Source organism: Cenococcum geophilum (assembly GCF_001692895.1).
Source record: "Cenococcum geophilum 1.58 unplaced genomic scaffold K441scaffold_15, whole genome shotgun sequence".
Classification (NCBI taxonomy): Eukaryota; Fungi; Ascomycota; class Dothideomycetes; order Gloniales; family Gloniaceae; genus Cenococcum; species Cenococcum geophilum.
Window position 1 is genome coordinate 1598297 of NW_027137573.1, and position 16002 is coordinate 1614298.

Sequence of the window (16002 nt, forward strand, 5' to 3'; positions counted from 1 at the left end):
TAATATACGCGTTACTGCTATAAAAGAGCGTAAAATTGCTAGAGAGTAAAGGGAATAAGCCCGAGATAAAAGGGAGATTTAGAAGTATAAGGAAGAGCGTAAAGCCCACCTAGTAGAGGAGGCTTACCAGTATAAATACCACCTGGCTTAAATGGCTTAGTTATAGTTAGGCTTAGCCGCTTCGGCCTTATAAGCTACCGTAATAGCTACTTTAGCTAATGTTCTTAGTAAGCCTCTCTCTTCTAGTATAAAGTTGCTTAAACTTTACCTTCCTAGTATTATAAAAAGGGATTACCTAGATATTTTTAAGGGTACCTTTAATCTAGTAAACCTCGCCCGCCTTTAAGTTTATATTGCTTAAATTAAGATTACTAATAAGATATAAATTAAGAATAGTACTTTAGTTATAAGGAAGGTAAAGGTAAATAGGAAGCTATTTACAGATAAAGGTATTTAGTTTAAAGGTTTTACTAACTATGTAGTTATTACTAGCACCCTTTATATATACCCGCTAGACCTTATTACTAGTATACTTCACTAGATAAATATAATTTATACCCTATTAACCTAGTATATCTAGGTAAGTTATATGCTTAATTTAGTACTTAACTATTATACCTTTATAATAACTAATAGCTAACTAAAGCCCGCTAATTAGCAAATGCTAGCCTAGTATATAGCGCTATACCTTATAATATTTAGTACTATTAGCTTTGCCGCCTTAAAGAGACCTAGGTTAGATACCTTTTATACCTCTAATATCTACTATAAGTTTAATAATAGAGGCTGCGATAATATAGCTTGTAAATACCTATATAAGTATTTAAAGTATAGTAAAGATTATACTATATTATCTAAAGCTTGCGCCTAGAAATAGTAAGGCGAACCTTATAAAGTAGGGTCTAGCCTAATAATAATATTAACTTTAATTATATGCCTAGGACCTAGGCCGAATATATTACTATTACGGAGGATTGCGCGAAAATAGATTTCTCCTTCCTTTTTGGGAAAAACGCGGTTTTGGTGCCAAGACCCCACCAAAAATCAGCTCAGTCAACTTAATTGAGGCTTTTGATACTAATATATCACCTATATAGCTTCTAAATTATAGTGTTTTACCGCTAGACATTCACGTAATTTACCTCGTTCCATCGCACCTTATATTCTACAGGCTTTTGAGGTTTTCAAGGCCTTAACTGCCTCCGCTACTCTTGACTTTCTACCTAGCTTTCTACCTGGCTCTCTACCTAGCTCTCTACCCGTTCAACTACCTAATTGCGATTGTTCCTTTGGCGTCTTTAATTGTAAAGCTATCGATCTGCAATTAAGCCAGGGCCTTAACTATTTTGACGTGGATTTGGAACGATTATATTAACTAATTTTTGCTACTCTTCCTCTATAATTTCCTTAATTTCCTCACGGCTTTACGTAGGAGGGAAGAATTGTAGATAGGCGTTAGGTAAACCACAGTAATTGCGCAACGTCTCGTAGCCCGTTTAAAGCACCTCAACGATTATAGGAAGCTTACGATTGGCTGCCTCACGGAGCTGCTTCCGACTTCGCTGCCTCTCCTCTGCTCCCTCTCTATAATCGTTGCCTCCTTTAAGTTCTATAATCTTTTAAATATGGCAAGGGATCCTCTTAATCTACTATTGAATTCGCTACTACTTAAGATCTTGCCAAGCTCTAAGCTAAGCCTTCTTTGCAGCTGTATGAGAAGTAGGTGGGCCCCTTTTTGTAGTAACCCGTTTTAGGTAACCCTAACAGGGCTTAATTATATTTAGATTAGGCGAATTACCTAGCTAAAGAAGACGTTAAATCTCGCAGGCGTTAAAGTAGGTTTAGTAAATCTTTGTAATATAAGAAGTAGCCTTATCTTCCTGTATAATCGTATTAGGATTTAAGTATATAAGGCTTTAGGCAAACGGAAGAAGTTTTAGTATTAGGATATTCGTTAAATATCGCCACTAGTTAATTCTACCTCCATCTAATTAAGTAAAAGCTCCGTACGATATTATAAACTTCCACTTAGCACGTGCTCCGCTTATGCACCTATTATAATATAGTTTATATGCTCTTCTTTTAGCGTCTTATTGTTTCTTCTAAGCCTTATATACCTTTGGCTCTAGAGCTTAATTCCAGATCTTAATAATTAATTTTAATTTATCCAATTCCTTCTTTATTTAAGGCTTCCAAATATAATAAGGACCTTTAAAGTTGTATATAAAGCAACCCCAAAATATAAACTTGGAGTACCCCTTCTATTATTCTCGTACACAGCTGCGTACACAAGCCTTATAAGGACATCGCTATACCCAATAGCCCCCTTAATGGTGGCCTAAAATAATACTCGTCTTATCTAACTAAATTACAGCCTTCCAATCTTCTAAGGTCTAATGACGGTGGGCCAATACAAATTTGTATCGTTCGCTCTTTATAGCTGTAGTTAATCCAGGCTTCCTTATTGGCTTTATTTTACGGTAGCCGTACTTTTTAAGTATAACTTAAATAGACGATGGAGATAGGCCTATTTCGCGAGCAATCCTTCTAGTACTTTTTTCACGTCCGTAACAATCGCACGTGACAGCATTAATAACTTTTTGCTTAAGATTAGGAGTAATCTTTTTCTTACGCCCTCGGCCGGGCTTATCCTTAAGGTAGTTATTAAGGAGGACCCAATCTGTATGCCAGCCATTCTCTACTGCCCTTTTTAGTAGGTTGCCGATATATTTAGTGCTAATTCCGGTAACTTAAGCGATCGCTTTTAGAGGAGTACCTAAAGCCCTTATTACTACGGCCTGCGCTCTCGTTGCAAGGCCGTAGTAAGGCATTTTGGGCTTAAGAAAGCGTAGAAGACGTATAGAGGATATTGCAAGCGATTGAGTGAGTAGATTATATCAAAAAGTCGGTGTAGAGTTGCTGTTTATAAGCTCGAAGTCAAAAATTTGGTATTTTTAGTAGGGTCTTGGCACCAAAACCGCGCTTTTCCCAAAAAGGAAGGAGAAATCTATTTTCGCGCAATCCTCCGTATTCCCTACCTTTATAAAGGTAAAGGCTTTCTACTACTCTTTATTACCCCTAAGGATTTTAGTGTAGTACTCCCTTTTATCTAACTACCCGGGCAATCTACTAGCCATTTTAATAGGTATCCTAACCTATAGCTATAAGATAGGAGCCGAATCTACCCCTTAAGATCTTATAGGAACTATAACTCCTCTTAGGATAACGCCGACCTTATCTCTAAGAAGATAAGATTAGACCTTAAAAAAGGATATATTAGAATTGCAATAGGGCCTATTATAGTCTTACCCCTTAGCCTAGTGCTAAAATTAGATAGAGGATACTGCCGAATTCACGATCTCTCCTTTCTACTAGTATTTTTAGTTAATAACGCAATCCTAGAAGAATATGAAGCACTAGTATATACTATAGTTACCGCTATTTAAGCCTATGTTATTTCTGCAGGTTATAGATGTCTACTGCTTAAAAGAGATATTAAAGATACGTTCCGTATAGTCCCCCTATTTTATAGGGCGAGAATATTAATAGGCTTCTTCTAGGAAGGTATTACCTACTAAAAATACTGCCTATCTTTTAGTCTTCAAACTGTGCCGCTTATATTTAACCTCTTCGCGGAAGGCCTATACTAGATACTCTATTTATAACTGCCTTATAAGGTAAAACACTACCTAGATAACTTTATCTTTATCCTTACTAACCTAAACGACTTAGCGGCTATTACCTAGACTTATATCTCTATTACTAACTCCCTAGGTATCCCTTAAAATAGCTTTAAGGATATAGTAGGAACTATTATTAAGGTTTTAGGATATACTATTAATACCGTATAAATATAAACGCGATTATTACTACAAAAACAATTATATACTATTAAGAAAGTTACTACCACACTCTAATACGGCTTATTATTGTTTCTTTAAGCCTAGTAGCTTATAGGCTACCTTATATAGTACTTTACGTAATTAAACTTAGTTAATCTTACTCTAGATCTCTCTAGATCTTTATTACTACTTAGCTAAAAACTTTAGTAAATAAGTATAAACCTAGGCGATTTAGTACTAAGTTGCGAAGTGACTTATATATCTAGCTTAACTTACTTACTATAAGTAATAGGATATTGTTCTTTAACGACGTTAAGCATACCTATATTTATCTCTTTACTAATATCTTTACCTAGTTCGGGTTTAGTGGCTTTTACTTCTTTAAGGAACTTAAATATAAGGATAACTAGTAGTAGTATATAGCTAATCTCCCTTAATTTTAGGCGTTTAGTACACTGCCTAAGCCTAGTTAATAAGTAGACTATATTAATCTAAAAGAGATGCATACTATTACTTACGTATTTAATCTATAGTCTACTAACTAGAAGTATAGCGCTCTATCCATTTACACTAATAGTATAGTGGTTTACTAGGGTATTAAGAAAACTGTTGTCCGTGGTATAGTAAATAAATCGCTCCGCAAGATTATGCTAGCTGCTATAGCTTATAATATTATAATATCCATAAAGTAGATTCTAGGTAATTTAAATAGCTTAGCTAATACACTATCTTAATTCTAGGCCGCGGCTTTTTATTAGTTCTGCCTATACTAGGCCCTTAATTTATTACTACTAAAGCTAATAAGTTTTTAATAGGTGCCGTAAACCTAATAGACTATTTATAACCGCCTATAAACTTTAAAGATAATATTAACGCGCTATTTAACCTTTACGCGCTCCTTCTCTAGTACGGCCTTACGCTAGTAACCTATAGGAACTATTCCTTAGTAGTTAATAGCCGGGAGTTATACCGCGTACTTAAAGGAGTCTCCCCCTACCTAGCTAAGCCGCGTAAAGTAGGCGAATGGATTACCTACTATATATTTGGTACCTCCTAGCTATAAATAGGTAGGCTTAAGGCCAAAACCTTATAAGCCTATATTTTTACAATCTGCTCGCGCTACGTAGATTATAGTATTTAAGGATCCTATAGTATACCGATTACTTACTAAAGCAGCTACTATTTCTTTTTTAGTAAAAAAGAATAAGTAACCTATTACTAGGGATATTTTAGCCTAGGTAGTAATATACGGCCTATTACTACTAGATATTAACACTAATGCCGTGTTTACCCTCGCATTTGCTAGATTTTTATAAATAGGCGAGATTACGTATACTATGGTAGAGCTTAAGAACTAAATAACCTTTTTAGTAAAAAAGGCCACCTAATACAATATTACCTTTACGCTTAGTAGAATAACATTCCGCCTTAAATAGAGTAAAGCCGGCAAGTAACACTAGGGCATTAATATCGCTATTGCGGCGGTAGGCGGCCTATTATACCTAGTCGCTGCTATAATAAAGCTATTTAATAGGAACCCTTAACCCCTTAACTCTCCCTTATTTAGTCTTAATAGTAAACCCTTTACCTCTTTAGGGGTTTGTAAGATCCTTTCCTCCTACCTAGTAGCTGCTAGAATTAACCTAAGTAGCTACTTAAACTACTTCTTCCACTAGGGCGCTGCCTAGTTCGCTAAAGATTTAGGGTATTTATACCAGTAAATTTAGCAGCTAGGTTAGTGGTTATTAGAAGCCTTTTACCTATATATTAGGACTAAGACTACTAACCTCCATTACCTTAACTCTTACTTCTAGTATAGTATACCGCTCTTAGCGTAAGGATTACTAGGTAGTAGGTTAAGATATTAAAAGGGCTGCTAAGGCGCTAGTAGTAAGTGAGCTAATAGTAATTTTCTATACTAGGTATAGAAATTTCTAATTGGTTAGCTTATAACTTAGGGTCTATAGAATATAGCAGAATACAATAATATAGCAGAATTTGGTAGAATGCGATAATATAGCAGAATTTGGCAGAATGCGATAATGTGGCAGAATTTAGCAGAATGCGATAATGCGGCAGAATTTAGCAGAATACGACAGTATGGCAGAATATAGCAGAATGCGGTAATGTCTTATTTGGCGCAGGAGCTTCGCTTAGGGATATCTGGCCGCTTTAGGGCAAATCCTTAGTAGATTTAAGTGCTAGGTACTAGCAAAACTGCTAAGAACTAGCCCTAGAGCGACCTTATAGCCCTACGCCTCCCAATTATACAAAAATTAAATATCCCCTTACGTGACTGCGATAGATAGATACTAGCGTCTATATATTGCTTGGCAGTATCCATTTTAGTAACGCATAATGCTAAGACCTCCTGCAATATTCGCGAATATCGAACGCAGTTACTACGTGGCTAATTCGCTTTTCCCACCCGCCATCCCTTATACTTAGTATGCATTATATATAGCGCTTTAAGGCAATTCTTTAGCAGGTGCTAGGAACTAGCAAAACCGCTAAGAACTAGCCTTAGTGCGACTACTACAGTTAGATAGTCTTGTAGCTATAGGCTTGCGGTTGGGGATATCTGGCCGCTTTAGGGCAAATCCTTAGCAGATTTGAGTGCTAGGTACTAGCAAAACTGCTAAGAACTAGCCCTAGAGCGACCTTATAGCCCTGCGCCTCCCAATTATACACAAATCAAATATCCCCTCACGTGACTGCGATAGATAGATGGCAGCTAGCTGGCCCTCTAAAATTGCACGATGGCCCTAGCCACTACGGTGCTTGCCAGGCCTATAGTCGGCCTCTTTGCCCTTTATCCTATGCAGCCGAAGCATGTTTTTGCACGTATTGTAGTGGCCTCTAAAGTTAATCGTCTTTATAATATCTTTAATGCCCTCTTCTGGCGCTCTAAGGTTATATGCGGTATAAAAACGCGTGCGAGTGTGGGTAGAGAACTCTCTACGGTCTGTCTTGCGATTAGGAGGCGTTATAGGCATTGTTTTAGTAGTAAATTGATGAAATTATGATGATTTTGGTCTATCTAGGTGGTGCACGGAGTATTGGTGCCTTGATGCCTGAGGGACAATCACAAGCTTCGCCTACTGTGACCTTATTATGGAGCCCTGCTAAATAATCGACTTAATTACAGATTTAAATAAGCCACGGTAGTAGCCGCCACTAATTACAAAACGGGCGACACTAAAAGGCGCACGGATTGAACAGATTATGATATGGAGGCGATTTGCAACCGAACATTCCCTTATTAAACATTAAAATAAGCGCATAGACAAAATTTGTTTGCAGAACCTGCAAACCTTCATAACCAGCGACACCTTCATAACCCACGTTAACAACAGCACCATGCCTTCTGAGCGGAAGATTTGGAGAATGGAAGGCAATTAGCTACCTCTTTGCCATTCTAACTGGCTCCACTCAGTTCCATTTCCTTCCGTTTGTTTTCACCGAAACCGAGAGCTGGATTTCGGCAATAGTGGCAAATTAACTTGAGCACTATTGTCAGGTGACAGGTCCGCGACCAAAGCCCCCGACCTTCACCAGCCTCTTATATATTGTTCTACACAGCGTATCCAGCAAGTGTGCTAAATGCTCGCTTACCTTTTTGGTTTGTTCGGTTGGCCGAGTGGCGTAGAGCTTGCCACCTTACAACTATATATACATCCGCTCCCCCTGACCCCTCTATGAGATAGAGATTTTGAAATAATAATAATAAATTCTATATTTGTGGTCTTAGGAACTCCTAGCTAAACAACAGGTGCTTCTTCAACTGGAAACTTGAATATTAACACCCGTCCCGATGCACAGCCGATAGCAACTGTGGAGGCAGACACTGCCGATCGCCCTGGCCGGTACTCCGTGGGCAGCCACAGCAAATTCTTTGAGTCCCACGTGGTCCATATGCCGTCGGAGCTTAGACTATAGCCTTGAGCAGGTGCACTCAACGCTGTATCTAAAGCTAACAATGTATCCAGAACTACCACACCAATGTCAGTGTCGAGATGTGCGCCGGTAATATCAAATGATATATTGTAAAGTGTTGTGCCAATTGCAAGTGTCCGCATCTCCCGCCCCGTCGCCACATCCCAGATCTTAATCGTGCGGTCGACTGACCCGGACACCACAAGCTTCGAGTCGGCTGAGAATGCGACCGACGAGACCGAACCGCGGTGGCCCTCGAGCGTCTGCATCTCCCGCCCCGTCGCCGCATCCCAGATCTTAACCGTGTCGTCTTGTGACCCGGACACCACAAGTTTCGCGTCAGCTGAGAATGCGACAGAGACCGAACCGCGGTGGACCTCGAGTGTCTGCATCTCCCGCCCCATCGCCGCATCCCAGATCTTAACCGTGTCATCGAGCGACCCGGACACCACAAGCTTCGAGTCGGCTGAGAATGCGACCGACATGACCCAACTGCGGTGGCCCATGAGCGTCTGTATCTCCAACCCCGTCGCCGCATCCCAGATCTTAACCGTGTCGTCTTGCGACCCGGACACCACAAGCTTCGCGTCGGCTGAGAATGCAACCGACCTGACCCAACTGCGGTGGCCCACGAGCGTCTGCATCTCCCGCCCCGTCGCCGCATCCCAGATCTTAGCCGTGCTGTCGTATGACCCGGACACCACTAGTTTCGCGTCGGCTAAGAATGCGATCGACGTGACCCAACCGCGGTGGCCTTCGAGCGTCTGCATCTCCAACCCCGTCGCCGCATCCCAGATCTTAACCGCGCTGTCGTATGACCCCGACACCACAAGCTTCGAGTCGGCTGAGAATGCGACCGACGAGACCCAACTGCGGTGGCCCACGAGCGTCTGCATCTCCCGCCCCGTCGCCGCATCCCAGATCTTAACCGTGTCGTCGCGTGACCCTGACACCACAAGGCTTTGAGTCGGCTGAGAATGTGACCGACATGACCCAACTGCGGTGGCCCACGAGCGTCTGCATCTCCCGCCCCGTCGCCGCATCCCAGATCTTAGCCGTGCTGTCGTATGACCCCGACACCACAAGCTTCGCGTCGGCTGAGAATGCGACCGACGAAACCAAACCGCGATGGCCCTCGAGCGTCTGCATCTCCCGCCCCGTCGCCGCGTCCCAGATCTCAACCGTGCTGTCACGTGACCCGGACACCACAAGCTCCGAGCCAGCCGAGAATGCGACCGACCAGACTCCATTGCGGTGGCCCTCGAGTGTCTGTATACAAGGGCCCCAGTTCCTTTTTATTACCGATTTCAGCGCTATCCAACTGGGCATGAAGTGTTGGAACGTATTTCGAACAACACTCTCCTCTGGGGCAAAGACAAGCGCCGAAGAATAAAGTTGGAGGGGTGCCAAGTCTATTACTAATCGACAGTTGAGGATGAAGCGCTTAGCATCATGAAGAAAGCTTGAGATTTTGACCGCTGTTGCTGGCTAAAGGGTTTTCTAAGCAGACGCTAGCGTATGCATTGCTGAGTAACTTACATCCGTTAAGCTCTGCAACCCGTCTATCAATCCTATGCTCTCTGATATCCTCCCAATGAGACTTAATGCTTCAAGCCACTGGAGTAGGTAGCGCTCGAGAAATCGGTGTACTTCGTCTCCGTCTCGGACCTTGCGGTTGCTCCCTTTTAAATGATGGATCCAATAAAGACACGCATATTGTACCTCTGACGGTAAGCACTCGAGGATGGCTTTTGGTTTGATCTCCTCCCGGCGCTTCCCTGGCATCCGTAGGCCGCAGATGTCTTTTTTAAGATAATTTCCTTCCGACAGCAAGTTAAGACATTTTGTCACAAGCCTCTCATTAGTCTTTTCTTCGTCAACCCAAAATAGGTTGGCCTCCCGGTTCTTAGAGTCGACGAGGAAGTCTCGGAACGACAGGTGGAATAGTTTGACGGGGGTGGTTGAATTGGATGGGATGTTCAGAACCGAATGAAGCATGCTTAGCCTATGGCCAATGGTTCGTTCCGGGATTCGAAGCAGTTGAGAAAGTGACCCAATTGGCAGAGGCTCAGCGAGGATCACAATCGTCCCAACAACCTCGCAGAACTCCTTTACTATCGCATCTTTCTCTTCATCAGAGCGACTGATGAGTCCCGAATCTGTACGTTTCATAAGCATCTGGGTTAGAACTGGGAGATATGTTGCGTGAAGCTGAAACCCCTTGCCCGTTGATCGGTACTTAAGTATCTTATTCAGCTGCTCCTCAGGGTCGCCAAGCCCCCAGTCTTCGACAAACCTGCAGACGGTTTTAGCGAAAATAAATAGTGGAACAGCCCTCTTAACCAGAATCTGCAGGTTTGTTGGGCCGGGCCAATCCAAGGATAGCTTCCAGTCCTTTTGAGCCAACCTGTTATAATCATCTCTGATTTTTGATAGCTCGGAATTGAAGAATGTAGATATATCGTGCTCGATGGTATATTTATCAACCTTATGCAGAGCCAGATCTTGGTAAGTGCCACTGATTTTGTCAAACTGGAGGAGAATTGGGAATTCTGGCCTGCTTGTTATAAAAAACTTTAGGCGAGCCGATGGCAACCCCTTCGCCCGCGGCAGGAGTCCAATAATTGTCGTGGCGTCTTCTTCCCGGTCGCACTCGTCGAGGGCATCGACCACGACTACCATTGTCCTCCACGGATTCTGAGGATCGCATTTGGCTTTCTCCAGCGGTTGTAGAACAAGTTTATCAAATTGTTCCTTTATGGCCTTTTCGCCAATGTCGGAATCGGCCTTGATCGCGGCCTGGATGTGCGGAGCTAATGAGGGTAGCCGGTGGACAAGTTGTGCAGCGATCGTTGTGAAGAACCGCGCCGCCCTGCCACGGTCGCTCTGGCCTCTCTTGAAGAAGCTGGCGCCGAGCTCACCTCTCTCGGCGAGTCTGCGAGCTACGGTTCGGGAAATCGTGGACTTGCCGGTGCCCNCCATGCCCTGCAGCCAGAATATACAATCGCCGTCCGGGTTGTCTGCCCATTTATATATCTCCTTGAGAAGGGCGACTCGTGTGTCGGGGTGGCATTTATCGTCGTTTTGGTTGGCGAGACTGTCAAAGGCAGCGCCTTTGGCGGTATACAGCTCAGCGAGAACCATTTTTTGGTGGATGTCGAGCACTAATTTACTAGAGACAACATCAGTGTCGCTCTCATAAAAGATGTGTCAGCGACGTACGCCTGGTCCCGAGCCGCCTTGTGCGACTCTTCTGCGAGGTCATGGAGTCCTTTGACTGTGCTCCGATTTAGATAATTACATTGTTTTTCGCAATTGTCTGCAGCTTGGGCAAGTCGGTCTCCGCTATCTGAAAGACTTTTGACATATTCCTCCATAGAGCCAAGCTTAAAAGGAGCATCGACCCATTTGCTCTCGCTTTGCTGGCGTTGGATTACAAAGCCAAGAAACAATAATGATTTGGCATAAGCGCAAACAATGGATGCCTCCAGGGTGTACAAGACGTCCCCAGGCGGCCGAAGGCTCGGATCAGGGGCCGTGTACAATTGCTGGTACATATCGCATTGCAGAACCAGCGAAGTGACCTTGGCAAGGCCGGCGAGCTGTTGACTCCTCAACTCGATGCCAGCGGTGATAGTCTACAGAGGTCAGCTCGACTCTTTAGAAAAAGGTGCGCTCCATAACATGCTGCGCGGACTGCAGAGCTGCTTACCAAAAGAACAAATCGGACAGCAGCCCATGGCAGAGCAGCATGAATAGGATCAAAGTTGACGACGACGTCGCCAACAGAAAGAAACTTGTTCAGCACTGAAACAGTCTTTTCGACAAAGCAACGTGTCTCGCTGTCGTGTTGTTTGCTGTTGATTTCCTGCTCCATATTTTCCTTGATGTCCTTGGCCAAACCCTTGACCCTGCTATGTCCACATTTAGGAGTTGCATTGTCAGCAGCTGGGCTTTTTGCAAAGCGCTCGACAATTGCTACGATACCCTTGTCTTCTTTAGACTCTTGCAGATGCCTTAAAGCTTTGCCCCACAGGTCGCAATTACTGGAAGATGTCTTCACAGACTGGGTATGCGACACGTGCTCCGACTGTTTCGTCTCTTCTGGCACGGCATCTCCTTGGCCAATAGAGGATGATACGGCGGTCGTGGCCTGCTGTCGCAATGGGACACTAGCGTGGTTGGATGAATCTTCTTGCGCGGCGACCGCCACCGTGGAAGGCAGCTCTGTGCTTGTGAGCTGCGGCTGTAGCAGGGCGGCAGTATCGTCGGGTGGCTTGATCGGAGAGGCATCATCAGTAGCTAGAGCTGATGCAGTGTTATATACATCTTCCTTCGCATCGGGGAGCCTGGTTGCAGTTGAAGAGGGACCATGTGAAACTCTATGCACCAAAGGCTAAAACGCCAGTGATGTCAGCGAATACTAAGGTCGGGGAGATGGAACGAGAGACGCATAGCGAGGAACGTCGATACTACGTAACTTGTTGAGGAGGGATCGTTGGCTCACCCCGCGAAGTCTGGTCACCGGCGCCGAAACAGCTGCAAAGCCGGACCCGGGTTTCTGTTATGATTAGCGTTGCAAGGATACCTGTGCAAAGCTAAGGTCAATTGGGTAAAGTGCATGCCAAGCGCTGCAAGTCGTATGCAGGGACAAAGTTGAACGGCGCGCAAAAGCGGAAGCCGATTGTGCAGCCTGGGTGAGGGCGCTCGCCTTAACCATTCTGCTTGCATCATCACCCTGTGTTCTCTGCTACCCTGCAGATCACCGCATCTCGAGATAACGAAGAGCCCTACCTCGAGCAGCCTCCTGGCCGGACCAACCCCGCTGCCCCGCGTACCTGCTCCCGCTCTCAAGTCAGTTAACGCACCCTACCAGTAAGTGGATTACCCACTGCTAGTTACCGACAACCCTGTTGACACTATCACTTTATCCTATCACCCGTCAATTATCGTCCTACGTTATCGATAAGAATTTGGCCAATCAGGAAGCATGGATTTTTGGCCGTGATCATTAATCTCAAAGGGTTTAAAGCTGGGCGACTTCCAAGGCTCCGGAGGGGTTTTTTTTGCAATCCAAGTCGGTGGAGCTTTATATTGAGTGCTTTGGACGATGTCTATGTCTTTATATTAATTAGATAAGGGCATAGCTGTTATTAAACGGAGCTTCAAAGTCTATATGTTCTATCCCTTCCAACGGTAGCGTCCTACGAGAATTGGACCGTGCGCGAACACCAGAATCAGAAGTACGCGTATGGTCACAGAGCCTTGATCCTATCAATTCTATTGGCTAGCTCTTATCGATAACCGTAGGACGAATTGTACCGTTGGAAGGGATATGATAGTTCTGAGTACGGTTCCTTGATGTTGTATGCATGGGCCATATCCTTATCGATAACGTGGTACCTTGACGATGGGATACCTTTTTGGCGTCGGTGACTCTTCCTGCTCCATACATAACGTATCTGCCCTACACCATTTTGTTGTCCTACTCAACATACTTCAACTTTACGATGGCCTCCTCAACCCAATATCCACAAGAGGTAGTTCTTCCTGCCTCATACCTGCTTTCCCAAGTCGCTAGCTCTGTCAAGTCAAGAGCGCCAGCGGCTACTGTAAAAATATCCTGTCGTACGACATGGACGGCCGCTCTACAAGCCGCACAGCGCTCTCTTGAACAACAAGACCAACAGCTCGTAATTTTCCCAAAGCAAACGAAAGAGCGGCAGCAGGCCTTAAAAGAAATGGCTCTCTCAATGCGTTCCACGTCTGAAAATGTGCCTTCTAGAACCTCCAATGGTCGAACCACGACGTCCGAGAGCGCGTCTTCTGGAACCTCTGATGGTCGAACTACTACGTCTGAGAATGCGTCTTCTAGAACCTCTGATGGTCTACCGATCAGAACCGACGTTCCCAAGCACCAGCTTCCACCTCGATCATCGCCTGCAGTAAGAGAACGTCTACGGGAGCTAGCAAAAGAGAACATGGCATTCAGCAATCGGGAGCCATATTATCTGCAGGTTCCGGCGGGAATTACTGAGCGAGTTCTTCCTGTTGTTTCGGGAACATTAACACTTCGAGGACTGGATGGAGACCCTGACGACGAGACGGACGAGTGCAAACTTGATCTTAATGATATGCTCTGGGACACCAGCGCTCATAGTTGCACTATCACAGTGGATATCCTCCCTAGCAAGTTTCGGACATATCTCCAGAGTTCCGAACACGACCCATATCGGGATGCCAGTGGACTTCACGTCCAGGTTGACGGTTATCTTGCTCTCACCAACGCATCCGTCAACTTCAATACCGTATTCAATGTACGGCTAGCATCATCCCTCCCGAATGGCCGAAGTGGTGTCATCTTAGGTCAAAGCGGTTTTCTGAATCGTATGGTATGGACACCCATCCCGCGAATTGTACTTGAAATGCGAGGAGAAGATGTTGGCGATAAATTCTGGGGCGACATTTACCTGTCTGAGTATATCGACGTTGTGGGCACTCGCTGTACATTCTAAAGAATGCTCAGCTGCATTTCTCTACTATCCATCCCCTTACACAACACCGCGATGAGAAGATGTTGGCGATAACTTCTAGGGTGATATTCACCTGTCTGAATATGCCGACGTTGTGGGCACTCGCTATACGTTCTAAAGAATGCTCAGCTGCATTTCTCTACTATCCATCCCCTTACACAACACCGTGATGTATTCTTCTGATACATATCCGAGAGGTTGGAGCATGAGTATATATACTTAGGTAGTCTCACGAGTCCCAATTCGCTTGGTATTTCGGAGCTAGGATGAACAGTGCCTTACTCTCCTTTGGTGCCACGATTACCTGTGCTCTATACGCTGCAAGGTTCTCTCATGTGCTGTTCATATAAATGCTGTTCCGAGGCCTGAGCCGTTTAATCGTTGCCCAGTCAGATTTCCTGGTTCTACTCTTATGAATGGCTTCTGACTATTACAAAGCCCGCAAACAATGATAGCAAAGCCTTAAGGAAGCATTTGATTGCCTAAGCGAGCTGTGAAAATGCTTCTACACATTACTTTCTTGAATTCCTCAAGAACGTGTCGGACGGACAAGTCACTCATAAGAACTCTGTCGATTGAAGCTGGCTCTAGAAGCTCCTTATATACATGAGGTCGGGGCAAAGGACTGACGACGACACTGACGACGACACTGACGACGATTTGGAACTATTACTCAATCGCCACCAGGTCGACATTGCCACGCAGTCGGTGATAGGTAATGAATAGGTTAATAGAAAATAGATAGTAAGACATACGATGGCAAGAAACAGGGTGTGAGTCATAAGGTGGTACTTGACAGTGACCTCAACGTTCGACAGAACGTCCGAAATGAGTACGTTGATAACGACTAAACGAATCACGCCTCGATCCGTCAGCCAAGCGAGCTGATGGCGCAGATCGCACGCCCTTTGACTTGACAACCTCCATCGGGCCCTTTCCAACTCCAGTATTTATATTAAAGCGCATGCAACCTTCATCTTGGATGAACAGCCTACGGCTCAACGACTAGATACCATTTGTCAGCCAGGCAGGTATCACGACAAATGACTTAAGCTGGCTGGTAGGTAGAGACACAGAATTAAACGAAGGTGGCTCTAAGAGCCCTAATATACATAAGAGAATTGACCCCCTACAGGGGTCCCTAGAGGGTGGTGTAACAAGACGAAATTAGGCTGATACTAATGTCTAACAGCCGTCGTCGCACCTCTGCAGTAAAGCTACCTCCGCGGCCAACATACCCCCTTAGGTCTGACGCAGAGCGTCAGAGCTAGATTACCGGATTAGGCAGTCGGGATAGACAAGCTAGTGGTAAGCTTTAATATGGCTAAGTATCTCCCTCCATAATTTTGGTAGTGGAAAGTGGTCTTAATGTCTATACGTCCTTATAGCAGCTATATAAAATGCGTAAGCCAATGGTATCGTATCTAGATCGATAAGGTCATTATTACCCTTATTACCCTTAACCGTAAAGGGTCGTCGTTATAGATCCTAATTAGGCATATCTTTCTTCTTTACTATAGGCCGCTTTTCACAGCCAGAATATCTCTTACCCCCTAATAATAAGCCTGCTGTTATTTAAGGTTTGGAATAAGGTATAGGATCTATAAACGGTGGTTCGGTAACTTTAGAAGATAACTAAGTAGTAAATAGTGTCTATAACGCAGGAGATGCTATAATAGATGGCATTTGCT

General features: G+C 44.3%; 4 protein-coding genes across 4 annotated transcripts; 1 reads left to right on the forward strand and 3 right to left on the reverse strand.

Annotated features, from left to right (window-relative positions):
* Window positions 1-2335: 2335 nt before the first annotated feature.
* K441DRAFT_715984 (uncharacterized protein) lies at window positions 2336-2750 on the reverse strand (the record flags this gene model as incomplete). Its single annotated transcript, XM_067653972.1, has 1 exon — window positions 2336-2750. A coding segment is annotated over one exon (246 nt), but the record flags the coding sequence as incomplete, so codon positions are not given.
* Window positions 2751-7603: 4853 nt separating this feature from the next.
* Window positions 7604-9179, reverse strand: K441DRAFT_554472 (WD40 repeat-like protein; the record flags this gene model as incomplete). The annotated part of the gene is made up of 2 exons (XM_067643229.1): window positions 7604-8738; window positions 8857-9179. Coding segments are annotated over 2 exons (1458 nt in total), but the record flags the coding sequence as incomplete, so codon positions are not given.
* Window positions 9154-11746, reverse strand: K441DRAFT_63818 (uncharacterized protein). Its single transcript, XM_067646529.1, has 3 exons — window positions 11491-11746; window positions 11001-11416; window positions 9154-10950 (listed from the first exon to the last, which is right to left on the reverse strand). Exons 1-3 carry the CDS (start codon window positions 11653-11655, stop codon window positions 9279-9281), a joined length of 2253 nt encoding a protein of 750 aa, XP_067505469.1. The 5' UTR covers window positions 11656-11746; the 3' UTR covers window positions 9154-9278.
* A 1473-nt stretch (window positions 11747-13219) lies between these two features.
* On the forward strand, window positions 13220-14605 carry K441DRAFT_658014 (uncharacterized protein). Its single transcript, XM_067648272.1, has one exon. It carries the CDS (start codon window positions 13289-13291, stop codon window positions 14291-14293), a length of 1005 nt encoding a protein of 334 aa, XP_067505470.1. The 5' UTR covers window positions 13220-13288; the 3' UTR covers window positions 14294-14605.
* Window positions 14606-16002: the final 1397 nt, after the last annotated feature.

Bases quoted from the DNA above. Each gene is read 5' to 3' on its own strand.
- K441DRAFT_658014 (XM_067648272.1), top strand. From the start codon at position 13,289: ATGGCCTCCTCAACCCAATATCCACAAGAGGTAGTTCTTCCTGCCTCA.